The 27168-nt window shown below is 33.8% G+C and overlaps 2 protein-coding genes and 1 long non-coding RNA gene across 8 annotated transcripts; 1 reads left to right on the top strand and 2 right to left on the bottom strand.

Annotated features, from left to right (window-relative positions):
* Nucleotides 1–2641: 2641 nt before the first annotated feature.
* Nucleotides 2642–9339, bottom strand: LOC148625158 (uncharacterized). Of its 4 annotated transcripts, none has more exons than XM_088568469.1 (6): nt 9222–9339; nt 8802–8908; nt 7336–7417; nt 4780–4858; nt 3879–3954; nt 2642–2816 (listed from the first exon to the last, which is right to left on the bottom strand). In XM_088568469.1, the coding sequence occupies exons 2-6, from the start codon at nt 8831–8833 to the stop codon at nt 2723–2725; spliced, it is 363 nt and encodes a 120-aa protein (XP_088424595.1). In that variant the 5' UTR covers nt 8834–8908; nt 9222–9339; the 3' UTR covers nt 2642–2722. The 4 variants fall into 4 exon arrangements, with proteins under 4 accessions (XP_088424595.1, XP_088424594.1, XP_088424596.1 ...); XM_088568468.1 differs by having other exon boundaries at nt 8802–9020; nt 9222–9331; XM_088568470.1 differs by lacking the exons at nt 8802–8908; nt 9222–9339 and adding an exon at nt 7629–7840 and having other exon boundaries at nt 3875–3954.
* A 40-nt stretch (nt 9340–9379) lies between these two features.
* Nucleotides 9380–15315, top strand: LOC148625157 (uncharacterized). Of its 2 annotated transcripts, XM_088568464.1 has the most exons (4): nt 9380–9572; nt 10476–10550; nt 12815–13179; nt 13484–15315. In XM_088568464.1, the coding sequence occupies exons 1-4, from the start codon at nt 9453–9455 to the stop codon at nt 13602–13604; spliced, it is 681 nt and encodes a 226-aa protein (XP_088424590.1). In that variant the 5' UTR covers nt 9380–9452; the 3' UTR covers nt 13605–15315. The 2 variants fall into 2 exon arrangements, with proteins under 2 accessions (XP_088424590.1, XP_088424592.1); XM_088568466.1 differs by lacking the exon at nt 10476–10550.
* A 9102-nt stretch (nt 15316–24417) lies between these two features.
* On the bottom strand, nt 24418–25929 carry LOC148625156 (uncharacterized). Of its 2 annotated transcripts, XR_015920187.1 has the most exons (3): nt 25857–25929; nt 25327–25588; nt 24419–24716 (listed from the first exon to the last, which is right to left on the bottom strand). It is a non-coding gene; the product is annotated as an uncharacterized LOC148625156 (long non-coding RNA). The 2 variants fall into 2 exon arrangements; XR_015920188.1 differs by lacking the exon at nt 25857–25929 and having other exon boundaries at nt 24418–24716; nt 25327–25814.
* Between the last annotated feature and the right edge of the window lie 1239 nt (nt 25930–27168).

The following is a 27168-nucleotide window of genomic DNA, read 5'->3' as shown; positions in this document are numbered from 1 at the left end:
AGTCCAATAATTCCTATCGACTTAGATGAATACATTGGCTGGATAATATTCACGACTACAATCCTTCCAAATACGGAAGACGCTCACAAACTGTTGCAGACGAAGGAATATCATTACATGTCACATTAGAAAAGATGAGGCTGTGCCCAACATCTTTCCGGTAAGCGCAAACAAAGTCTACATGGAGAAAATTTTATGTTGTTTCTCCAGCTCTTTGATGTGCTTTATAGTTGATTTGATTGGTTTCTAGTAATAATTTGAAGATATACGGTCATATATGCCCTTCAAACTTGGCTGTGATTGAAAAAAAAAGCACCAAATTTTATGCAGTTTTTTACTCTTTTAACAGTGGCCACATGCGTGTTGACTCTCGTGCTTTATATATTTTGTCTATAATTGTCAGTTACAACTTGTGTAAAAATATCTTGAGTGACAGATGTGCGGCCACTTTCGTTCCACACAAAAACCATCTTAAAAAAATGCAGAAATGTGAAAAGTTAAAGGTTTTTGTGAAAGTTACATAAATGGATACTGTTCTTTTTGTCAAAAAACATCTTAAGTTCAATTTTTGCGACCATTTTACTATACTACTACTGCCTAGAAATCAGTTTTAATCAAATTTTCAAAAATGTCCAAATTAAGAGGTCAAAAGAGTCCTTAGCGAACTCTTTCCTTTCTGGTAGAAATACTGGGTGCTGTTAACCAATTTTATATCATTTTTTTTATGATTCGTAAAAGTAATCAAGGGAACCAAGGTTATAGCGGTGATCAAAAGAATGTAATCCAAGGACAAAGACCAGACATGGAAAACAGACATACACAACAAAGAACATAAAGTAGCTAAAATCATACATACAAAGTAATAAAAGCAAATGAGCAACTCGGACTCCACTAAAAACTGGGAGCATGGACCCGATGCATCGGTAGGTATGCTGCTTCTGCTTTTCTAGAAAAACCCACCGAGTTGCTCATAAAAAGCCATGTCCAGGGTAGACGAAAGAGGAAAGGAAAACTATAACACGTTGAACAAATCAGTTTTCATGGCACATATGGATACACCGTAGCGATCCACGAGTTCATGATGACGACCATAAAACTTCTGTAGCGATGACTTCAATCTTGTAGTAACATAACCCTGTTCCAGAATCCTATTTGTTAGAATTCTAGCGCGATACAAAAAGTCTGCGTAGTTTCGGCACGCTCTGGCATAACGTATAAATCTACTATTTTATCCACTCTGTTATCAGGAAATACTGGGTGCTGTTAACCAGGAATTTTATATCATTTTTTTTATGATTCGTAAAAGTAATCAAGGGAACCAAGGTTATAGCGGTGATCAAAAGAATGTAATCCAAGGACAAAGACCAGACATGGAAAACAGACATACACAACAAAGAACATAAAGTAGCTAAAATCATACATACAAAGTAATAAAAGCAAATGAGCAACTCGGACTCCACTAAAAACTGGGAGCATGGACCCGATGCATCGGTAGGTATGCTGCTTCTGCTTTTCTAGAAAAACCCACCGAGTTGCTCATAAAAAGCCATGTCCAGGGTAGACGAAAGAGGAAAGGAAAACTATAACACGTTGAACAAATCAGTTTTCATGGCACATATGGATACACCGTAGCGATCCACGAGTTCATGATGACGACCATAAAACTTCTGTAGCGATGACTTCAATCTTGTAGTAACATAACCCTGTTCCAGAATCCTATTTGTTAGAATTCTAGCGCGATACAAAAAGTCTGCGTAGTTTCGGCACGCTCTGGCATAACGTATAAATCTACTATTTTATCCACTCTGTTATCAGGAAAAACTTTTCAATACATTCCGTTTAATAACCAGTCGTTTTTTTTACGTCACAACAATATCCTGTGCGTTAACGTGAAGGTCTATAAACTGTAAATTATCCAAACTTGTATGTTTGACCAGAAAATTTGAATGGAATGGTAATAAAAAGAGTAAAGAGGTAAAACACACGTTATGTCTTTCCTCTCATTACCGGTGTTTTTAAAGTACCTGCGAAACAATTGAAGAGCCAAAGTTATGGAACACGCTCATAATGCCTCGCACATCCTTATTTTATTTAGACAAGTCCAGTACCCAAAAAGTTACCCCTTAAATGATTCTTGTGAAAATTAAGCTTTTATTGCTATTCACCATTCACCAAAGTATAAAGGAAATCCATCAAATTAATGTGGCAAATAATTTTTTTTTAACTAAGCCCCCCTCTTTTCCAAAAAAAAAGAGTTCCCCCTCGACCGATTTCTGTTAAAATTAACCCAATTCAAGTCGTTATTGCTACTCAACAAAGTTCAAGGAAATCCTTCATAATATATATGCATTATCCATATGGCGGACGGGACTACAGACGAGCGGGACAAAAACATTACAACCCCAGCTAAACGTAGTGTGGGGTATAAACATTAGAAACAACGTAAAAGAAACAGAATTTTCTTCCTTGAAGACAACATAATATAAAAAGTAAAGTTACCACATAGCGTTTTCGGTCATCGTATGATGTATGGCTGGACTTATAGACGGTCTGTAATTTATCAGATTATGTCCGTCCAAGAACGGGCGGATAGTATAAAATTCATTATTATACAAACTAATGACAAAACAAGAGAAGAGAATAAAAAAGAGAATAATATTTTATTGATAATAAAACAAAACAAACAAGAAGAGGGAAAAAATAAATTTAAAATTAAAATGCCTTAATGACGTAGGCGAACCCTCAATTTGTATCTTTGCCTGATCCTATTGTGAACATCTGTTGGGTTGTCTAATCTTCCGTTAGATTGGATCTCACTATAAATAGAACATAACAAAACATTTCATACAACGAAGGAGGAATCATCAGAATATATTTGTTCTCTGCGACTTATACCAAGCGCATTTTTCTTTTTCCCTGATACCCCGTGCAGGTCCGAGTGTTAAAAGAATAGGCCTGCAGCAGCGCTAAGCTTGTCGTATAAGGCGACTAAATAGTGCTCAGAAACCTAGCCGGGGGCTAGGCGCTCTGCCCACAGAGCAACTGGGATGTGTACCCCAGGTGGTGGAATGGGGTACCCCTGGCGTGTTACATGCTGGGGTTGTCAGGCTATAATACGGAAAACCTGACCGCAAACCATAGTTGTGCACCGTGTTGGGAAAGATACCACGTTCCTCGCACGTTAAAGGACCCTGCTGTGGTATTCGATAGGAGTAGGAACCTTTGCGCTCCGCCACAGGAGGCTAAATTGCCCGACCTTACCCATCCCCCCTTTTTCCAGTGGCAATTAAAATTTGTCGACCCTATTATCCTTGTGACCCATCCTTTCTTTTTTTCATTTCATGTTCATTTTATCATCCATTTCATGTTCATTGTCTGAATATAGCTGAAATATTGCTGCTCGGACGTTAAACCCCAACAAACAAACAAACAAACTTTTTCCCGATTTGCCGTAATAGCATGTCCCACCTTTTATAATGTAGGGTAATTAACAGATTATACATGTTTTTTGTCTCAACGACTTATATCAAGCGTATTATTTTTCCCAGGGGCCGTATTTTTATGATGTGTAAGGCACAATTTACTTTACCTTGCATAACTGCTTCGTACTTAATAGCCATACACAGTTAGAAAAAAGAGCACTGTCAAGAAAAATCTACTTATTAACAAAATTGGATATGGTGAAGTAAAAGCCAGTTAAAAGTTCTCCCTGATTATAAAATGTTAAATTGTTTTGGTGATTAATTCGATTTTTTTCTTTAAACGATTCTAAATGTATAAAATAAATAACTCATTGCTATGATTTAATGATTTTCTTGTAACAATAAAACTTTCAATCCATCTGTTTCACAGTCTAACATGTTATGTTTTGTACCTACAAGCAAGTGTTTGATCTTTTCCCATCGCCATCGGTGACTAATGTTTTCTCTCTGCTACCGTAGACGTAAGCTGCTTCTAGTGAAAGTTAAACAAGTGACAAATTAATTGTAAGTTAAAATGGTGGTTTTTATCATACCTTGTTTCACTCACTGCCTGATTCTTACAGATACTTACACTTAAGTAGCTGTCTCTGTAAGAATCATGCAAAATCTGAAAAATGTGATACACCCGAAAAAAGGCTACATATTTTTATTTTTGTAATTAAGTTGTTTTATGGGTCTATATTATGAAATGTGTAATTATTCATTCAAATCTGTCTGCTCTTAGGTGATAATCAACATTAAATGTCCAATAGATTCTATTGTATTTGAGTGTCATTTACAGAGTTATCTCCCTTATTTTTTAATTCTACAGTGCATTCTATACAATTTTTATCTCCGAAGAGCATGGGTTATATGAAAAACCACATGTTACTTTCTGTTTACTATGACATTTCAAACAAAATATCAAAAATAAAAATATGTAGGCTTTTTACCCATGAATCACATTTTGCATGATTCTTAGCTGGAGTGCTACTTAATTTTTTATCATTATTGTTTTCTTTGGTATACAACTCCTGAGTAAATTGTATTTAAGCCATACATTTTTGTACTTTTGCAGCAATAATGTTTACTTGTTATCTTTCAACTTCAATACATGAATGTTTTGAACCAAGACAGAAAACACCAACAAAATTATATTAGGACTTGTAGAATCTACAGTGCATCTAACAATACCGCGATCGACACAACAAGCAGGTCAATTTAATTTTAGAAAATTTGACGAAGGACCCAAACAACCAAAAACGCATTTCATGTATTTTGGGTTTTATGAGTACGATTAATGCACCAAAAAACTTACCTTTTTTCCCCTTCTTCCATCTTAAATTTGGAATCAGGAAGCAAAGGAGACAAAGTACAAGTAAATAGATGGATACAACCTACAAAACAAATCCCATAGTCTGCCTTTCTCACAATTTGTAAATTTAAAAGCGAACATAAAATGAAATACACAGAAAGAAAAAAAAATTCTTAAAACTGTTCGGTAAAAAAAAAACATATTGCAAAAACAGAGATAAGACAAAAGGAAAGAACCGGGATAGACTTCAAACAAATCTAAACTCAAGATTGTTGTTAATTGTTAAAAGTCGAATATTCTATTTAGCGAACTCCAGCTCGAAACTCGATACGATACGATAAGCGCGCTAAAATCTATTAAGATTCAGGTCAGTACACAATTTGTTTTCAGCGTAAAAGTCAGTTGTTAGTTCGTTTAATCAGGGACTATATATTACTAATAGTAATATTAACTCCCTTGTTTGATTCGGCTTTTTTAGGGCGCGGGGGGTATATATGGGATAAGAATATCTTCTGTGACCATAAATAGTAGGGAACATTTTCTTTTGGTATAACGTCTTATGCAAAGTAAGGCTTCATTTTTTTTTGTATAAATGTTGCTGTTCTGAAATGCACGAAATAGTGACGGATACATCAGGATAGTTTCGGGGATTGAGTCATCCTTTGTTTATAAATTATGCCAATATATGAGCTAATGATAATCTGGAACTCCTTCCTCTATCGGAATCGCTGCCCTTTTTGTAAATATCTGGATCAAAAACCGCATGCAATGCGAAAACAGCTCTTCCAATTGGTACTCAGCATCCTTTTTTTTTTATATTTGATTATTTTCCTTCCCAGCTTAACAACAAAAGGCCTATTATACGACTAACATTCGAATACAACTTGAGTATCGAAATACTGGTCTTATCGGTTAAATGCATGGAAAAGTAATCAAGGGAACCAAGGTTTAGCGGTAATCAAAAGAATGTAATCCAGAGACAAAGATCAGACATGAAAAACTGACATACACAAGTGAGCAAGCGGTACTGATAAGAGGTTAAAGGTGAACTGTTTTTGTTTGGATCGCGTTGTTAATTCAAACCAAATTAATCAGCATATTTAGTTTGGAGTCAAAGTTGTGTATTGGTTTTGTTTATTGACGTAAATAACATGAAATTGGTCCTAATATTTTAGAAATAAAAGTAAAGAGTACCTTAGTGTTTGCATTTTTACCTTAACGGTGTTTATTAATGGAACTATTTTCCTGCGGTGGTTTGAGAGATAGTTGCAGATGCTAACAGGCTTTACAAATTTATAAGCTCTAGCGACTGCTAAATCAATTCTGATCGCCAATCTAATTTGATAAAAAAAAGGCTCAAATTTCCTCGAAAAATATAATGCATGCATTTCTTTCCATGTGTTTATTTATCAAATTTGAACGAGTAAATTCTCACTTGTAATTAAACAAAACCGTTCGTCCCAATAACCAAAGCAGCAATATGCAAATGAAAAGATGAATAGAAAATCCATCCATTAATGATGAAAATATTTGAATGACCAATATGCAATATTAAAAGGAAAGTTCGTCCACCAATGATAATAATTGTTGCAGAATCAGTCTAATATGCAATAATCTGACAACGATGTGGACACTGATATGGCTAATAAATGAAAAGACGCACGCTATGCGTGCACATTCAAACAATTTGACCTGAATTACGTACCAAGTTCAATCACGCCACCGGCCAAAAATAGATTTTACCTAAAGACCATCGAATTATTTAAAAAAAAAAAAAAAGAAGAAATATAGTTCGATACAAAGATTAGCTTATTTCCCCACAATACAAATAAGCAAAATCGTGCAAAAATGTTATAAACTCCCGTAACCATCTATGATTATTTAGACAACCAGTAGGTCTGTTGGAGGAATTCGGCTGGCGCTTCTCTACTGACTGTCTAAATAACCAAAGACGGTCACCTGGGAGCTTATAACTTATATTATGATAACAGTTATACTAAATAACAAGTACTATCTTTAAAAAAGGATAGCCGACGCAGGAAAATTTTACTTCTAGGTTTCTACATTTCTTTCAAGAAAATAACACATAGCATGCAATTTCAAATTTTCGATACAGTTTATTCAAACGCAATTTCAAGTTTCCGATACAGTTTTTTTAACGCCACTAAGTTATCAGTATTTGGCCAATCGGGAAGCAGAATTGCGATCAGGTGGCTTGCGTTTCATAGAAAAGCGTCCTCAAGGTCAAAGGGTAAAAAGCGAAACTACACGTATACCCATTGCGTCGGAAAAAAGTCACTTATATACCGAGACAATGAACCAAAGAAGGCGCGTTCCGCAATCTGATTCTAGCAAAGTGAAAAATAAGCCATATATAACTCTATTGGTTCACGCAAAATATTCAGGAATCGAATGACTTGCATTGCTCTTAGATTTGAAACAACTTGACCTAGCGTTTTTTAAACTGAAACCAAAAGTGTGACTGACGGACGAACATGAGATTCACTTTATATTTCCACTGACTTGTCGAACCTGTTACAAAAATGATCACTTAAATACCTGCGCAACATCGTAAAAGGTTGGACAGATGTTTTCTGGTTTGCCATAAATCCACCATAGAGGACTCCACTGTGGTTCCTCGCTGGAAATAAACAATAGAATTGAAATATGAAGAACAAATCCACCAAGAATAGGGAATCTGTATAATGAAGTTTAATTGCCTTTCAGGGTGTATTTTTTTCATTAAATATATATGTAAACATTCCCGGGCAAACATTATTCGTAAGAGATTTTAAAAGAATAGTTTTTAAATCAAGACCTGTCTATTTGCAAAGAAATACGGAAAAAAATACCAAGTGTAATACTCCCACACGTTTTTCACCAATGCAAAGCTCATTCCTGTCAACACCATTGCAGGATGAAACTGTTGTGACGGGAAATAGTAACCGTTGTTAGGTTTCGAGAGTTAAACGTCACAATAGCTTGAGGCTACGTCGGAGAAGTCAGTAGCATAAAATACATATAAATTTTCCTCTAATTTGAATAAATACAAGCGTTTTTACAAAGCCTAGTTAAATAGGCGAACAATGGCATGGTATTGATTGCAAATACATGTATTTGATAATTTTCATTTGAATATAATTTTTTTCTATTCAATTGTAATCAATTATTATTTCAATGCAATATTTTGTTATTTAATTGGTATGATTTTTTCTTTTGTATGCAAAATTTTTCATTCACTTGTTATAATTTTGTATTTGAACGAAATATTAATTATTCAATTGGTATATTTTGCCACTTGAATGCAACATTTCTCATTCAATTGCAATCATTTTGTTATCGTATGCAATATTTTTCATCCAATTTCTACTATTTTTATTTGAATACATTATTTCTATGCTTTCAGTTGATATAACTGAATGCATTTCAATGCGATATTTTTCATTCCATTGATATAAATTTTCGTTGCAATAGTTGTCATTTGACTGCTTTATTTTATCTATGCGATAATGGCAAATATAACATTAAAATGAAATATATATATATATATATATACCAAGTGAATTAAATATATTGCATTCAAATGAAAAAATATACAAATTAAATGACAAAATATTGCAGTTAAATGAAAAAAAAAAGTATTGGTTAATTCATCACAAAGACGAAGTTAAATCGGGACGTGGGCAAATCGGCACCTTGATTTTGTATTCTTTTAGAAATATAATTTATTTCTTTACAAAAATGTATGGTGTTTCATCCGATAAAATATTTAATGGAAATTTGAGTTGAACTTCTTTAAAGCTGAACTTCATAGAGGTCACGTTCTCCCCAATGCCCTAGAGATTTAATTGCCTGTTCTTAGTTGCGATATCATCGTTTGTTATTTTGAAAAAGAAAAAAAAAACATTAGCAAACGTCATGATTATCTGGACTAGCTAACAACGTTTTGAATACTCGGGGAGAAAACTTTCCGTCAGTAGAAGAAAGTTCAACTGTCGCCTCAACCAATATATTTAATTTCTTACCTGACAACAATTATTCTCTGTATCAGTATCATATTCAGTGCATTTCAATGAAATTGTAACTCAATGGTCTAGCATGATATGGAAAATCCTGTTCGTTTTCCTTGATTCTGATGGTACAAATAGTCAAATTACATTACCAAAATAATGTTTTTTTCATACCATGTTTCACCTACTGATTCTTACAGGGGCTGACACTTAAGTCGTGAATATCCTTAAATCCTTCAAAAGATAAAATAATTAAATTCCCAAACGCTCGTAATACATACAACACAAACATCCATTGTATTGTATTGCTTTACTCATTAGATATTTAGATTTTGAGACCCCAGACCAACAGAGAAAAAAAAGTATATTTGACTCTGTCGTAAAAAGAAGAAATTTAAAACGTAAGCGTGGCCATAACAAAGTTTGAAAACTTACTTTGATACCAGTTTTTCTAAACGTTATTCAAAATGTTGTAATCGTTGTACTTATCAAAAATTAACAAATCAAAGCAGTTTCAGTTTAAGGCAGTACTATTATTGTCATACTATTACACATAAAAAATCGGATGTTGAAAGATTATCCGGTAGGAAATGATAAAGCATGTGTACTACCAATGTCATCCGTATATTCAAACAATTCTTTATATATGATAGATAACCAAACCTAATGAAACAATATTACATAGTATATCTGTACTTGTCTTTCCTGTACTTTTATTATGCTTACGGAGACACTGCCAAGGATATGAATACATACCCTACTGATACAGAAAATAATTGTTGTCAGGTAAGAAATTAAATATATTGGTTGAGGCGACAGTTAAACTTTCTTCTACTGACGGAAAGTTTTATCCCCGAGTATTCAAAACGTTGTTAGCTAGTCCAGATAATCATGACGTTTGCTAATTTTTTTTTTCAAAATAACAAACGATGATATCGCAACTAAGAACAGGCAATTAAATCTCTAGGGCATTGTGGAGAACGTGACCTCTATGAAGTTCAGCTTTAAAGAAGACGAATCAAAGGACCTACATTATTGTCATCACCACGGAAGGGAGCGACACATAAAAATGAATTAACCCCAAAAAATTACATGTTATGCACTAACTATATCTCGAGTATCATTATATACTAGGATTAAAGTATTCTTGATTATTCTTCAATTTTGACAAACAATCTTAGTTTCAGGCTGACTTTTTAGCTGAGCTTAGCCAAAAAGGAGGAGCATCGTTTAGCCAGATAGATGACGTTTAGTCTTTAAACAGTCATAGAATTGGAGATTTTATACGTCGCATTTAGCCTAAATAACTTGAGATAAAGGACACTACAGACATCATAAGGTCAATTTCATATCTTAGCCTAAAGATCGATGGAGAGGAAAAACTCGTGACCGACTAATACGACAAGCTCGATGACTCCTCGTTTTCCTTTCATATGTAGTAACATCAATTCAGCACCTACATATGGAGTTTTTATAACAAAATACGTTATACCAGGGCATGCCAAAATTACGCGGACATTTTGTATTGCGATGGACTTCCTACAGTTAGTCTTCTGGTGTAGCGTTATTTTACTTAATAATAGTCATCACTACAAAAGTTTTAATATTGTCATCATGAACTAATAAATAGTTATGCACCGTATCCATCTTCACAGTTTATAAGTTTTTCTCCCTCTTTCATCTACCCAGGACATGGAAAATGTTACGAGCAACTCGGCGATAGCTTTAAGAAAAGCGGACTATTTAACTCTACCGGTGCATAAGGTATGTGTTCCCAGTTTTTAGTGGAGTATTGGCTGTTCATTTACTTCTATTTAAAGTTATTTGTGTCTAAAAGCTGAGGACGCCATACTACATGCTTCATGTTTCTAATGGAGTCTGTTTTGCTTATTTACATTTATTTTAAGTTGTGTGTGTCTGTTTCCACTGTCTAGTTTTTATCCTTAAAAAATATTCTTTTTGATTACCGCTTGAATCATGCTTTTCCTTGCTGTTAGAAAACCATTATCAGACGCCAAAAATATGACCTAGATCACCTTGAACTTTTTATGTCAACAGGTGGATAATACAAGAACATATACTTTTTGTGAGGTACTAATATTCGATCCTCAGTGACAGCGTCTACTATCACAAATTTTTTTTCAAATATTCAACTTGCAATAAAGCATCTTTATTAAACTTATATGATACAACATTGCATCTTCTAGTTCTTACATATCTTTTCCGAAGTTGCATTATAAAGTGAACTTCACAGAATGTGACATAACACCGACACGAATGAAACAAAAGTCCTCGCTGAAATAGACATGTATTTTCACAAGTAATACAGGTTAGCCTAGACACCTTTTTTTATTTGTCTACTAAAACACGTGTTGAAAAGATCTATTACCTTTACTCTCACAAATCAGCTTTTATTTAATACTTGACCGGAGAGTACTTAAGTACCAGTCCACATAAAATTCAGATACATGTACTACCAATGGTAAAGTGATTCGTGCTAAAGAAAAACCCACCAAATAAACAATGCTTTTTCCGTCTACATATGACTTTATCAAAAGATAGTCATTTCTGAACTCAGATCTGCGCTTTTTAGAAAATCATACATTCATCTCCCACTAAATCAACCAAATGAAACAAAAACAATAACGATAACTCTTGCAAAGTGCCAATTTCGCATACAATCTGTATAGTTTTTATCTCAAAGCGCAACAACCAAATGAAAAAACTAAGACTGATTATGTAATCTCTTAATGTTTCTGAACAAGAAGTAAAACTGAATTAGGTGAGTTTTTGAATCACCTCCTGTCTGATTTTTAGAAAGACTGCTACTTTAAAAAGTGCTGAGCCTGAAGATGGTAAATAGCTCATTTTACTGCCTAAGTTCTTTCATAGAGCCAAACAGGCTTCTTTGCATTTAAAGTATTAGATTTGGCATACGACTGGTGAATGCAAAGCTCGGTAATATATGTAAAAGACGATGAGCATTCAAAGTTCCTACCTCTTTCAAGTTTTAGGCTAAAAACCACAAAATTTAACTTTTTTGGGCTTTTTTAAGGGCATTAATTCCAATAATGATAGTCATATAAGTTCGACCACTGAGGATTGTTGAAAGCCTTGAAAGGACCGTTTCAACATTTGAAAGTGTCTTTCTATCTATTACTGTGTTAAGTTATAAGCTAAAAACCACCAAAATCGTAATTTTTTAACCCCCCCCGCCCCAAGGACAATAAATCCAATGTGGAGTCGTCATACATCTTCCGTCAAATGAAGACTATTGTAAAGTTATTCAATAAGGAAATTCACATTTATTTTATTTCTTGAAATATATGTAGAAATATTTGACGACCCCTTGGAGGTACGCATAGCACGACAGTGTGGTGCAATTTCTTATTTTTTATTGCACATGATCCAGATTGTGTTCCCTAAAAAATTACATTGGAAGTCATTTTCATTGTCTATTTTGTTCACTGATTGACACTTTTTTTCCATATTTTTGTCCCCTTTTCCAACGTTTCAACTTAGAAATGATTGACGTAAATATAGTTCTCGGACAATTGATACAAACCAACGACGAACAACTAATAGTGTGCAAGTTATCTCCCTAAGAGAAAGATACTGCTTCAAAGTGAATATTCTTCTGGTTTTGGATGAAATTCCTCAAGTTTATCGAACATATCTAAAATCAGAAAACCGACGACGACCAGTTTATATTGTGAAAGTTGTCTTCAGTTAATGTATCAAAACGGCAGGTTCCAACAGGGACAGAGTTGAACACTGTACTTTAAGTTTGTATAAGCTTCATTAAGGTTACATGTAATTCGAGATAATTTCAAAACAAATATAATTCCGATAAGGTTCCTGATTTAAATTCCGATTTTCTTGAAACAAAAACAGAAAATATATATACAGATATAAAAAAAAATGAGAAAATCGTTTCTGTCCTACTCGAAACCGTTTATGTATTTGAACCCCTTTTCATGATTGTATTTAACTTTCCTCAAAACAATTTCGTTACATTTTCGTTACAGAATGTGCCAGGTGTTCCCAAATTTGAAGGAATCAAGACTGTATCACTAGATGAACGTCTCCTTCCAGTGCTTTGTCCCCCGGCGGAATACAAGTCTATCCTATTCCAATGTTCAACAGGACAATGCCATTGCAACCTTACATTAACAACATACGTCCTCTGTTTTGAGGACCTGGAATGTTGTGATGTACTAGAAAAATGTACAGACTGCACGTTTACTTACAACTGTCACGATCACTTGCACAATTATTGTCCACAGCACGTGTTTCCAACGATGCAGTCTATGTCAGCGTCTCCAAACACAGTTAATGCCCCTTTTATAGTTTTCATTATCAGTCTGTTGTGTTTGATCGCCGCAACCATAAGGTAAGCTTATTTTCAAACATGAACCAACATAATACACATGCAGTGAAAGTGTTGGATTAAATGAACGCTGAGCAAGAACATAAATGTACGTTTTCACAAAAGTAGATGTAAATACTGAAATTCATTACACCATTTTATCAGATGTTAAGCCTTTAATTATATATGAGAAGAGTACCAATGAGAGATCTCAGTACAACCAAAGCTTACTATAATTAATTTGTTGATTCCGATATCAAAAACAAAGAAAAAATGCTTATTAATGTAAAGTGTTTAGTACATCAGCAATGTAAATTTATTTTTACAGTGTGTATTTTTACAAACAGAGAAGACGACGACTACACCACAATAATGCCGCTGGTGGAAAACAGTTATTTAATATATCGGTTATCAAATATTTCAGTAAAAAGTCATGTAAAACCGGCTAAAATCTAAAAAAAAAATGCACCACAAATGATTTATACTCATAAGACAGACTTCTACTTCAAATCCGATTGAGGATTATCTCCATAGATCTGTTACATTTTGTTTACACTCTTCTAAAATACCCAAGTTCATCGGTTAAAGCACCTAAAAGCATTATTCGGAACTTTCTTTCTATCAATTTTTGCTTACTTCATTTTTTAACCAAATACAGGTCTATTTTTATCATAAAATCTAAGGAGGAAGCCTATCCCCCCCAAAAAAAAAAATATATGGCAAAAAATTAGTTTTTCCGTTTTCACACATTCATTACTTGCATGAAGAAATCCAAACTGTGTCACTGCCTAACAAATCAGGTAAGAATGACAACCCACTGAAATTGCGACGCCCTCCGGACGCGATTACCCTTTTGGTGCTTCTGTGACTACTCATGTTTTAGTGGTGAGAGTAAATATTGTCTTATTTTAATTATCTTCAGTTTTTATAAGCAATTGTATTTTATTTTGTTGTTTACATTGTATTGTCTCTCCCTTTGTACGTTATGATTATGTATACTGATGTCTCTGAAATGTCCTTCTGTTTTGATGTATCGGTATGTTTTCCCGATACTTTGTCATTTTCGCGCAGTCTTTTTCGCATATTTTGCGATTAATCTACATTCGCACAGATTTAAATTTGTTCCTGAAACGTATTTAAAATATCCGAGGGAAAATAATCATGATGCTTTAATCTTTGCGTTACAGATCTTGCTGCATCACCAAATGCCACGAAATCTCACGATTTACAGTTACATTCAAGCTGCTCCATCTTATGGTGCATTCGTCTAAAAACTCTCACACCATCCGGTCATCATCGCCTTTTTATGAAAATGTCTCAGCTGTGTATAACATCAATGGCCTGATTTGCCGATATGAAGTATCAGTTTCCAACATGACAAACTGCTTCGGTCTGTCAAAAATGTTCTTTTTTTCACAAACAACCTCTAGCGGACGACAAGTCGAATGTTTTGGGTGAAGCAGGGTATTCTTTTAAATGTGTGAGTTTGCCCAGTGTTTTATTTGATTACATGCTGCTCATTTTGTGCATTTTTGTGTTCCATTGTGTATATCATTGTTTTCATCTGTCATTTGAGGTTCCCGGCTCATTTCACACTCACGGATTACCCTTATTTAATAATTATGTATCCCCAGATTATTCTTTAGACGAAATTCAGCTTTATTAATAATGTATTACAGACCAGTTTGTTTATGTAATAGATCAATATACAATCCTTGATTCTACATTTCATTATTTTTCATATGTTACAGTATCTTTAAACTGAAAAAGAAAACAAACATCTAAATTTGCAATGTAACAAGCTGCTAGTTAATTTTGTACTTTTTTTCCAACACAGTCGGTATAGTTTCGCTTTTTACCCTTTGACCTTGAGGACGCTGTTCTATGGAAACCCAAGTCACCTGATGGCAATTCTGTTTCCCGATTGGCCAAATACTGATAACAAAGTGGCGTTCGAAAAAACAGTAAAGAAAATTTAAAATGACGTGCCATATATGTTATTTTCTTGACACAAATGAAGAAACTTTGAAGTAATTAAAGGAACAAAATTTTACTGCGTCGGCTATCTTTTTTTTTATCTACTTGTTTTGTGTTATAGTAGTAATTTTACTACATTTGTACATGTGAGTAAGTAAATAACATATAAACGAATAAATATGGTAGTTGTTTTTCTTTTATAAGTGTTGAACAATGTTCATGATAAGTAGGTATTCTGTTCAGTTCCAATTATGTCTATTTATCAAGTATCCCGTTGTACAAAAGCACAAAAATAATATTCCTGCAAATACGAGTACTGTAAACGTATTTATTGCCATGGTTACTTAACTTTGCTGATTCTGTCAAGTGATCATATTCGCGGTTTCACAGAATTATAGAATTGTTAAAAAATAGTTTCACGGGTACTATTTTTGCACTGGTCTATTCTTCCTGAAATTGATTATACCGTGAAAATCAATATGTTTGCAGTAGTTTTTTCAAGGCATTATACCGTTCAGCGCCATAAAGAAAGTAAATTGGAAGTAAAATACAAAAAAGTATTGAAATTGCTTTAGCAATCACTTTTGAAATATTAAATTATGAACTAAAAAACATAAATGCGAAAACCACGCTTTAAACACATACTTAAAATCAGCCGAAGAAACCACCTCCATAGAAATTGGGCTGCGGAAGGAAGACTGGTCTGTAGATCGGCCGAGGTCGAAGGAATGTTCGACTCAGAAGACCACCAAAAAGAAGTCCGCCAAAAAATGGTCCAAAATTCTGGGTGTTAACGTTATCAACCAACTGAGTCGAAATGAGCAGTACAATTGTGGTTAAGGTTGACAAATTCATGTTATTTACCTGTAGATATAAATGAGTTTTATCTATACATATTTGGATATTACAAAAGTGAACTCATAACAATAACATCAACTGTTGCTACGGTAGAACTAAAGCTGGAAAGGCAATCACCAGTTCATAAACGAACATCATTAGGTTATTTCTTTTTATATCCTTTGGGAACGTAGAATTAAATGAAAAAAACATCTTTTTGTGTGGATATTTCACACAAAATTTCGCTCATTGGTCAAGGCTTTATAAAACTAATTTAATCCCACCGCATATTTCATGCACCCGTCCACAATCAGAAGATGTAGGTCATTAATGTGTCTTCGTGCTGTTATTTTACTTTTAATTTGGAAGTATTATCGTTATGTTACCGTTGATTACTTTTGTTGTTAGGGCCTTCCAGAGTTTACCTAAAGGTCTATCTACACTTGTTTGAAGATCTGAAAGTATTATTTTGTGTTTAAGCTATACGCTGGTGCATTTGTTGCGTTTCACCATATCTGTTCTTTTTTCTATCACTGTTAATGAACTCGCTTTACAAACTGCTGACAAGTGTATTTGATATTTTTCAAACTTTTCATTTTCCGTTTATTTTTAAAACAGGCATATGGATTTGTAAGAAAATTTGTAATGTGAAGTGATGTTATCATTTTTTAAAGATTATTTCATATTTGTTATCCCCAATCCCCGTTTCATTTAATTATAAACACAGACGATGTCAATCGTTATATTTACGTCGTTGGATTCCAAGCCTACTTATTAAAATACAGTCAATGTAACGCAATACTGTAACTTGATTTCTAATTAAGAAAATATCAAAATGATAAGATAATAATAAACATAAAACAAACAAACTAACAATGATTAAGTATACTCACTTAACGGAAACTTTGGTTATTGCCGAGTATCACAACAAATAAAATGAACACACCAAAGTTCACTTCGTAATGAAATTTACTCTTTTTCAGAAATCTGTAAATAGTCGCTACTGCATACCCATGCGTTATGGTATCATATGGACTAATAAGAGTATTTATATTTATGACCATGAAAAAAACAACATAAAGATCATAAAGGTTATGGCAATTACTAGTAATTGATTCTATTGTTCTCACGCTGTCAATCCCACATTGTCTTATTACTGTCATCCATTTCATATCCCCCTTTTCCATTTCTTAGTACGAAAGAGTAGTCAAGGGAACCAATATTCTAGCGGGAATCAAAAGAATGTGATGCAGGGACATTGAAAACGGACAAACACAACAAAGAACATAAAGTAACTAAATAACACATACAAGGTAACAAAAGTAAACAAGCAACTCGGACCCTACTAAAAACTGGGAGCGTCCTCTGCTTTTCTAGAAACACCCGCCGAATTGCTCATAAAAAGTCAAGTCCGGGGTAGAGGAAAGAAAAACTATGACACGTTGAACATATCAGTTTTCATGGCGTAGATGGATACACCGTAACGATCCACGAGTTCATGATGACGATCATAAACCTTCTGTAGTGATGTCTTCAATCTTGTAGCAACATAACCCTGTTCCAGAAGCCTATTTGTAAGAAGTCTAGCGTGATACAAAAAGTCTGCATAGTTTCCGCAAGCTCTGGCAAAACATACGAGTTGTGATATGAAAAATCCATACGCATCTGCTAAAGAGATGTTGCCGGAGATGAAAGGAAAGTTGACAATCCTGAATGAAAAGACATCACGTGTGTCGTAAAGTTTGGTAAATGGTTTTCCTTTACCACCGATCTCTTAAGTGTATGTCAAGATATGAGGCCGACTTCACAGTGTCTGTAGTATCCTTTATCTTAAGTTCTTTTTGGGTTGATGCGATGTATATCAAATCCCTGAAACTAGGATTGTTTAAAGATATTACGTTATCTATATAGCAGAAACTGAGATTAAAGGATTAATTGATTGATTGTTGGGTTTTAACGCCCGAGCATTAGTATTTCAGCTATATTCAGGCGATGAACATGAAATGGATGATAGAAAGAAATGATGATGAAACGAAATATGGGATGGGACACAAGGATAATGGGGACGACACATTTTGATTCGCACTGGAAATAGGGAGGTGGGTAGGGTCGGGCAATTTAGCATCCTGTGGTTCCTACTCTGGGAGAATACCACAGAAGGGTCCTTTAACGTGCGAGGAACGTGGCATCTTTCCCAACACGTTGCACCACTATGGTTTGCGGTCAGGTATTCTGTATTAAGGCCTGATGACCCCAGCATGTAATACGCGAGGGTTACCCCATTCTTACAGCTGAGTCACACAACCCAATTGCGCTGTTGGCAGAGCGCCCTAACCCCAGGCCAGGGTTCGGTGCACTATGTAATCGCCTTTTACGACAAGCTTAGCGCTGCTGCGGGCCTATACTTTTGATACCCGGACCTGCAAGGGGCGAGTTTAAAAGATCTTGATAAACAAATTATTTTCTTTCGGATCAGATCAGTTATAAAGTCAGCCTTTTTAGAGTTAAGGAATAGGTCAGCAAGTAGAGAAGCACAATTTGTTCCCGACCACTTGTTGAAAAACGCTCCACCACTCTGGACAAATATGCTTTCGATAAAAAAAATTCCAGCATTTTGAAAACATCTTTTATCTTTTGTATATTTTCGGAAGATGATTCGGAATTATTTTTACGAAGTATGAGGGATCTCTACCAAGAACTATATATTTGTATCTAGGTGTACCATCTTTTTTCAGAAACAACTATGTATAATGTTTTTAAGTCGGGATTTAACTGATTATAGGGAATAGAAGTATAGAGTGTAGAAAAATTATGATTTAATGCTATTATACTCTGATGATAATCTTGAACTGAGATCTTCCGAATTTTTCAGGATCCACATTGAATTAATACCACTACGGGAGTAACAAGTGTTGTGGTAGGAATAATTAGTATTGAAGGAAAAGTTATAATCATATTTCTCAGAAAGAAAAAAACATGTAATTTTCTGTTTCAAATTTTTGTCTTCATGGTTGGTAGAAATAAAATAACTTTCTCTAAATAAGCAGAAAAAAATAATCGTTTATGGAATAGTAGTCGCATTTGCAGAATTTATGCTTATATGAACGAAACAAAATTGCATGAATATTTTTATATGACTATTAAGTACAATCCAAAAACATCACTATTAAAAATAAAAATATAAAAATTTAAAAAGTGGTGAAATATAAATGAAATATGGAAGAAATTTTATTCTTTTATTATTAAATTTGGTAATTTAAAACGTTTTTGTACAAATTAAAATATTTTCATATCCGTAAAAATGTATAAGTGTTTCTATGCAAACTCACGTCATATGCTGGATTACACATCGACGTTTCGGCATCTTCTGCTTTAAAGTGAATAGTTACTTTTATATCAATCACTGCCCTGCAACCAACTCAATGCACTGTGCCAGTTTTTTCCTTATCATTGAATCAACGGAGATAAATTGGAGGCCACTAAAGTTTATCGAGAAAATTTTGCCTTTTTCGAAAATTCATATCGGTCCGGTACTTTTCGCTATCTAGTCACACAGTCTAAGTTTTATTGTTATCTGTTGTTATTGTTATAATGGCCTTGCATTATGTGAGCGACGCCAATCTATATTTTTAGTGTATGTTTAACGTTATTATTTGTCACTGCAATTCCCGTACTTTTATCATCTAACATTATGGTTGAGATTTAGACCTATCTGGATGCGTCATGTATGTTTGTTGCTTTCGTTAATGTGTAACTTGATGTCAGAATAAACGGACAAACTTTTTACAATGGTTCTTTGTTCATGACAGCTCGATTATGGACTATGATTTACAAACATGGATCCTACGTTGCAATTGCAAAATTAATGCAAACGACAATTTACAAACCAAAAGGATTGTTGAGACATTAGAATATTTGAAAGAGACACAATTTTGAATTAATTTTCCCCTGTGCATAAATTAAACAATCACCATAAAAAATAGATAATTTAAATCGAATTTAAAAGAATCTTGACCCTAGAGATCAGCAAAAAACAAGATTATGAGAAGTATTAGCCAAACACAAACATTCTAATCACGAAGCTGAAAGCTTCAATTCAACTCACAAAAAAGAGGTCAAGAGATTAATGAAGTTACAAAGGACTAGAGAAATGAACAAAAGTTACTTAATTTCATTATAAGAATTTAATGACATATTAAGGGAACAAGAGATATGCAGAACGAAAGGTCTAAAGCCACAACATAATTTACCAAACCAACCAATCACAAGTTAATTCTGCACTATTTGTTTTCAACAGACAAGGAAATTTAATCTAATTAATGCACCAAATCAATATTTTTTTTCAAAATCTTGCCTACAAATGTAAATCTAGTACGCAAAGGACTTAAACGAGTAGAGTCCAATCTTTTTGCCACATTGTTGAACTTCAACAAGCAAACACAAGATAAATTACACAATCCTCGATGTTCAAGAACAGCATAGTATAGGACAGAGAGATCAGTACACAGTACCAACACCCTAATGCAATATAATAAGATTTTAGACGATAGAAAACAGTGCCGTTTTATAATAGGGGATTATTGAATGTAGTGCAAGTTGACAGCTAAAATAAATGACTGGAACAAAAAACAATGGCATTACTAACATGTCATGGTGTATATATCCTACAAAAGTATAATAGTCATTTTCACCGCTCTGGAAAGCTCTAGCTACCTTGGATACCCAGAAATGAACATAAAAGAACTACATAATATCAGGAAACAAAATAAAGAGAATGCATAGGAGTATACTTCTAGATCTGGAGAAGAGTAATACCCGGACAGTTCGGGTGAGATGAAAACATCTTATTGCACAGTCTATATGAAGTCTACAAAGTGTGAAATCGCTGGCTTAAATACAGGAGCAGATGAGGTACTTAAAGTAATTGAGACTCCAGATAAATGTTCAGTACCAGAGTAAGTACAGTCGAATAGTTATAGGAAATGAAGGTTTTACTGAAGTAGTACTTGGCAGAGATGGTGATGAGGAACTCAAATTTAAATTAGAAATAGGAGAGTACATTCCAGAAGTAAATTAAAATATATTACCAGAAAGACATTTAGATTCTAGATATGAAGATCAAGGAGATCACACTAAGGAAGTGGAAGACATCTTAGAGAATAAAACAGATTCTGAAAATGTAACCCCATCTCCAAAGGTAGTACATGTACAGATAAACATAATGATGAACTCACACAAATATTCTAGAAATGATCACAGACGAGACAACCAAAAAAACTATTTGAATGTGTTTAGTCAGCAGTGTTTCAAAAAGACAGTTAAGAATGCTTGAGAAGATGTATGTTTCAAAGGTATTCACAAAAATTTGGATGCCCTGAACCTGCATGTATACACTGTATAATTCGGCATAAGCAATTACCCTTGCAATAAGTAATAACTACATTACTTGTAGTAAAGCTGTCAGGGGATTAGCAATCTGTTTGATAAAACTGAGAAAAAAAATGCTGACTTACAGATTAAAACGAACACTCGTACCTTGATCCATCAAGATACTAGAATTTAAGAGTTAGAGAAGAAACCTGTCTTGCAGCCAGTTATACAACCTGCTGCTGAGTCTGAAGAAATTAAGAAACTGAAAGCTGATGTTCTTGACCTGAAATGTCGATGAAGTACAACTTAATATTAATAGGTCTGTACCGCGAGAGAGATGAGGACACCGAGTCTTTAATACGTAGTTTTCTCTATAACGAGCTAGGTATTAAACACCACCTTGAATTTGGGAACGTGCATCGATTCAGAGCTCCACATAGTGATAGAAGAGGACCTCCCATTGTGGCTAGATTCCTCTATCGGAAAGATCTAGAATATGTTCTAAGTTGCGCCCACAAACTTAGAGGTATACCATATGCTATAGAAGAACAGTTCCCACAAGAAATTGAACGGAGACGAACAGATCTGTATACGGTCATGAAACAGGAAAAAAAGACAATAGTCAAGTTACCATGGTTCGTGACAATGTATTATATGTACCAAATGAAGCAGTTCACGATCCAACTGCTGATAGGCTAAACGATAGCCATGCAAACCACAAGACCTCCCCAAAGGCTCCGTCCGTTAGTGATACACCACCAAGCAAACGACAAAGACATGGACCTTCTCCTCAGCATTCGTTAGATTCTTTAATATTATTTTAGATACAAGAATAATACCAGAAAGTTGATTGTCTGGTATTATGATAGCTATTTATAAAAATATAGGTTCCAAAGAGGACCCAAACATGTACAGAGGAATAACATTGAATTCATTTTTCAGTAAAACTTTCTCTGCAGTACTGCATAATAGACTGAATAAATTTTCTGAACCTCATATCCAATGCACAAGCAGGTTTTCGCGAAGGGTTTTCTACTGTTAATAACATTTTTGTCCTGTATTCATTAATTATTTATTTTTCTTTTAGTAAAAAATTGTTTTGTACATTTGTTGATTACGAAAGTGCTGTTGACACTATATGGAGGGCTGGATTGTGGCAAAAAATATTGAAATCGAACATTAAAGGAAAAATATTTACTGTCATTTTTAATATGTATCAAAATATCAAAACCTGTGTCAAATTAGGAAACGAATATTCTATTTTTTTTATTTCATATGCTGGAGTTAAACAGGGAGCAAATTTATCACCTTTTCTAATTTCATTGTTTTTAAATGACTTGGAGTCTTTTTTTGCTGAAAATGACGTGGAAAAGCTGAAGGATTTATCTGTTTTATGTCAAGAAAAAGTGTAAATATTTGTAAATCTGTAAATTTTAATGGTAACTTTTGTAAAGCGAAGACAAAGTTGATTGAGCAAACACAAAAGGCTTTATACGCTCTTTATAGGAAAATAAAAAAAATATAGCTATTCCCATTGATTTACAGTTGAAACTGTTTGACTCATTAGTTATTCCGATTTTGATATATAGTTCAGAAATATGGGGTTTTGAAAATACAGATAGTCTTCAGAAATTACACCGTCAGTTTGTAAAAACATTTTAAAGGTGAGGAATAGCACCCCAAATTACATAATCTACGGTGGACTAGGCAGATTTTCTATGAAAATAATAATCAAAAGCAGATTTATTTTATATTGGAATAGTTTACTGACTGACAATAATAAATTATCATTTATCATATATAAGGTAATGTTTGCTCTGCATCCCAGAAATCCGAATAACTTGAAGTGGATATCATTTGCTGAGTCCGTCCTAAACGATGTACGAGTTATTTTTATTTGGAATGATAAAAAAATATGGACACAAATGTACTGAAAACCATTGTTGAATGACAGTTAAAAGATCAATTCATTCAATCATAGTTCTCAAATTTTAATAACTCTTCAAGAGGCGACTTTTATTTTGAATTAAAAACAATAAGTTAGAATCATACTTGTTAAAACTTAAAGTAGGTGAAAAGGTACCAAAAGCCAAACTGAGATTCTTCAATTAAAAAATATAGATATAATATATAATGGAGTCCGAGTTGTTCATCTACTTTTGTTACTTTGTATGTATGATTGTAGTTACTTTATGTTCTTTGTTGTGTATGTCTGTTTTCCATGTCTGGTCTTTGTCCCTGGATTACATTCTTTTGATTACCGCTATAACCTTGGTTCCCTTGATTACTCTTGTAAACCACGTAGTGAGAGTGGACACCACTGGCTATCAGAATTCTTATTTTCATGTTTTATGACTCTTTATAAAATTTTCTATTGAGTAGAAAACGGATCATGACAATATACATGATTTTTATTTTTTGTATTTTATTATCACGCATGTGCATTTTGTAAATTTAAACACAAAGCTAACAAAGTTTACTGTCCCCAGCCGGAAGAAAATCATTTGAAGAATGCATACTGCATTAATTGTGTTAGTCAAAGGTCCATAATTCATTCAAACAATCAACAGATTTTAGAACCAATAAGTCTTTAAAGAGTTTTTAAGATAACAATTTATTGTTATTTGTAAATATGAACAAAATAGAAAAAAAATCGGCATCACAAAATACAGTAGTAGGAAAAGACAAACATCTTAATTTATACACCAGACCATAATCTTTATTATATGAGAATGTTTGAAAAGAAAACATAAATGAACAGAATCGAACTGACACGTCTTTGGATGATGATGGTTGGGAGTTTGATGACCGAGCAGCAATATTTCAGCTATATTCAGGCGATCACGTCTTTGGAAGTATACAATCAAAACTCTTATTATTATGTAATCTCATAGATAACTTTTTTTTTGTTTTTTGTTTAATCAAGAATCTGATATCTATAACTCTATCAAGAAATGCCTAAGTACTTAAAATGATGAGCTATTTCAATGGACACTCTCGAATCAATGTATTCAACGACAACTTGTTTCGTTAAGTTAAACAAATTTATTGCAACTTTATTCTACATGTTTTAAATAAAAGGCAAATCTTCAAAATGACAAAATAAATAAAATATGATTGACAAATCTTATAGTATATAATCCATGTTGTTTGCATAGTATTGTGTCTCGCGGAATACAGTTAACACAAACATATTTCTTTTATACTTTTTTATTTGTACGTCTTGTTTGTCAGTCATACATTATTTGTCACATGAACACCAATAATCACTCAGCTTTGAAACAGAAATCTTTCTAATGTTGACAACCTCGTCAGCCAGAATACTCTAGTTCTCAAAGTTATTATATTACATTGACTATATTTCACAGTTGTTTAACCTGAAGAAAAAAATAAAAGAAAAAAAGAAATGAAAATTAAGCATTCAATACATTTGTTTTTTTTTTGTCTTAATTATTAAATATTACATTTACAAATGGCAATAGTTCAGATCGATTTCAAAATCTTTATGAGGATCATAGTTGCGAAAATTTACTTTTAACTTTTGTAGATTTCAGTAAAAGTTGTGTTACTTATGAGGTTTGTAAATTATGCCCTTTACATTATGTTGTTGAACAAATTTATAATAAATGACAAAGATTAATCTAATACTTGTTCAAAAAGCTATACCTCATAGACAATTACTCATCTTCTTATACTTATCTACTAGATAATAATACTTCGTTAAAATAAACGATCATTAACTACATCGCTAATTTTTCGCATGACGATTAAAACAAATTATGACATGATTACTGGGGAAAACCAACTAAGATTAACTATGTAATTTGATTGTAAATATGGTTCAAGAATGTACAGGTTAAAGACAGATAAAACAATAAAAAATAGCAACTACATGTATACAGGTGTCTAAGGCTTTATCGTAAATGTCGAATCATTCATTTTTTGTCTTTTTTCCTTAAATTAAAATTAAATTTTGTGTTAACTAACCAAAAAACGGTGAAAAGCCTCTTGGATTTCTGAAACCTCCACCAAATGTTGGGAAAGGCCTTCTTCCAAAACCGTCTAATAATGGCAGACCTGCACCAAACCCTCCTCCAAATCGTCTCCGATCTCTCAACGCATTATTTAAAAACCAAGCACCAACGCCACCAACCAAAAGTCCACTTAGAAAGTTGTTCTGGGCCAAAATCATTTGTACGTTGGATAACAGCACCATTACTGATAATATTGCCAACTTCTTCATTTTGTTCTACAAATAAATATGAAAATGTGTGTCTTTGATAGTCCAGAGTAGAGAAATATTTGATCAAACTTCGATTGTAGCTTCGGCGCTAGAACGGGTTCTGAATGAAACAAGTTACATTAAGTTGATTGCACATTTTGAATATTTTTCAAAATGTAATTCCATCTTAAACATGATACCTAAAGTAGCTGGCCATTTTCCACGGAAACAATATTTCAATTTGCTACTCAGTTTCATATATTTTTGAAAGATAATGTTTGTTTTCTTAACTTACCTGTTTCGAGATCTTATCACAAGTGGGACTTAAGCTGTACGTTTCCACTTGTTTTTATTTTGGTAAGGTGCCCCTAAAAGCGGAGTAAAACGGGACTACTTGTCATAATAAAGATGTTTGCATTGTGTCCGAATTGACCACACAATAGTAATAACTACTTTAATTATGGTAACACCATTTAATGGTAGAATTAAGTACCCTCCACTGTCAATTCATGCAATGTAATAGACATTAATTATTAGATTTCCTTTATGAGTCAGGTGTTTGGTAATGAAACATATTTCCCCATGTTATTTCAATTCACGTGCCCAATTACATGTACAGGTAGATAGAAATGGTACTTTTATTTAATAGGCTTGCTATTCAATTATCATCATGTTCTTGAAAAAAAGAAAGGAGTTTGAACAAAACGAGATCTAATAACGATAAAAAAATATCTGAGAGATACAAATAAATGATAATAAAAACACCCCCCCCCCCACAAAAAAAAAATAATAATAATAATGAAATAAAAAAAAAATGGTCTTGTGCTGCAACTCCCCAGAAAACGTTTTATTCTTTTTATAATTTGTTTGATGTATAGTTATGAAATGTAGTTGTGCATACTAAATTGCCATTTGGTTTTGGTTAGTTTTGTTGCAGTAACGGGAGAAGATTTTAAACATGGTCCTTTCGCATATTATAAAATTTATAAAACTTACATAAACACTAATTCAAGTTGGTGGGAATGTCTTCACTCTCGCCTCGTGTAGGTCCAGGGGTCTAAAGAATAAGCCTGCAGCAGCGCTAAGCTTAAAAGGCGACTAAATAGTGCTCAGAACCCTAGCCGGGGGCTAGGCCGCTCTGCCCACAGAGAAACTGGGTTGTGTACCCCAGGTGATGGAATGGGGTACCCCTGGCGTTTTACATGCCGCAAACCATAGTGGTGCACCGTGTTGGGAAAGATGCCACGTACGTTCCTTGCACGTTAAAGAACCCTACTGTGGTATTCTCCCGGAGTAAGAACCATAGGGCTCCGCCATAGGAGGCTAAATTGCCCGACCCTACCCACCTTTCCCTATTTCCAGTGGCAATCAAAATTTGTCGACCCCATCATCCTTGTGTCCCATCCCATTTTCATTTCATCATCATCATTTCAAGTTCATTGCCTGAATATAGATGAAATATTGCTGCTCGGGCGTTAAACCCCAACAATCAATCAATCATTACTTTCACTCATTTTCCCCAACAAAATCGATCATATTACTATTAACTGCTCTGCCGACAATCACTATGGTTCAATCATAAAATAAAATCAAGGATTTGTACATGC

This window comes from Perna viridis, chromosome 2 (genome assembly GCF_037379345.1).
Source record: "Perna viridis isolate PV_CMFRI_1.1 ecotype Kerala chromosome 2, ASM3737934v1, whole genome shotgun sequence".
Classification (NCBI taxonomy): domain Eukaryota; kingdom Metazoa; phylum Mollusca; class Bivalvia; order Mytilida; family Mytilidae; genus Perna; species Perna viridis.
Note: the sequence above shows the minus strand (reverse complement) of the source record. Positions and strands in the feature narration are given on the sequence as shown.

Bases quoted from the DNA above. Each gene is read 5' to 3' on its own strand.
- LOC148625158 (XM_088568467.1), bottom strand. From the start codon at position 7,687: ATGGTGTTGACAGGAATGAGCTTTGCATTGGTGAAAAACGTGTGGGAG. The intron at 4,859-7,335 runs GTATTTAAGTGA...TTTGTTTTGTAG, and splicing joins CCTTTTACGATGTTGCGCAG to GTTGTATCCATCTATTTACT. The intron at 3,955-4,779 runs GTAAGTTTTTTG...AACTTTCACTAG, and splicing joins ATGGAAGAAGGGGAAAAAAG to AAGCAGCTTACGTCTACGGT.
- LOC148625157 (XM_088568464.1), top strand. From the start codon at position 9,453: ATGAAACAATATTACATAGTATATCTGTACTTGTCTTTCCTGTACTTT. The intron at 9,573-10,475 runs GTAAGAAATTAA...TCATCTACCCAG, and splicing joins CAGAAAATAATTGTTGTCAG to GACATGGAAAATGTTACGAG. The intron at 13,180-13,483 runs GTAAGCTTATTT...TTATTTTTACAG, and splicing joins TTGATCGCCGCAACCATAAG to TGTGTATTTTTACAAACAGA.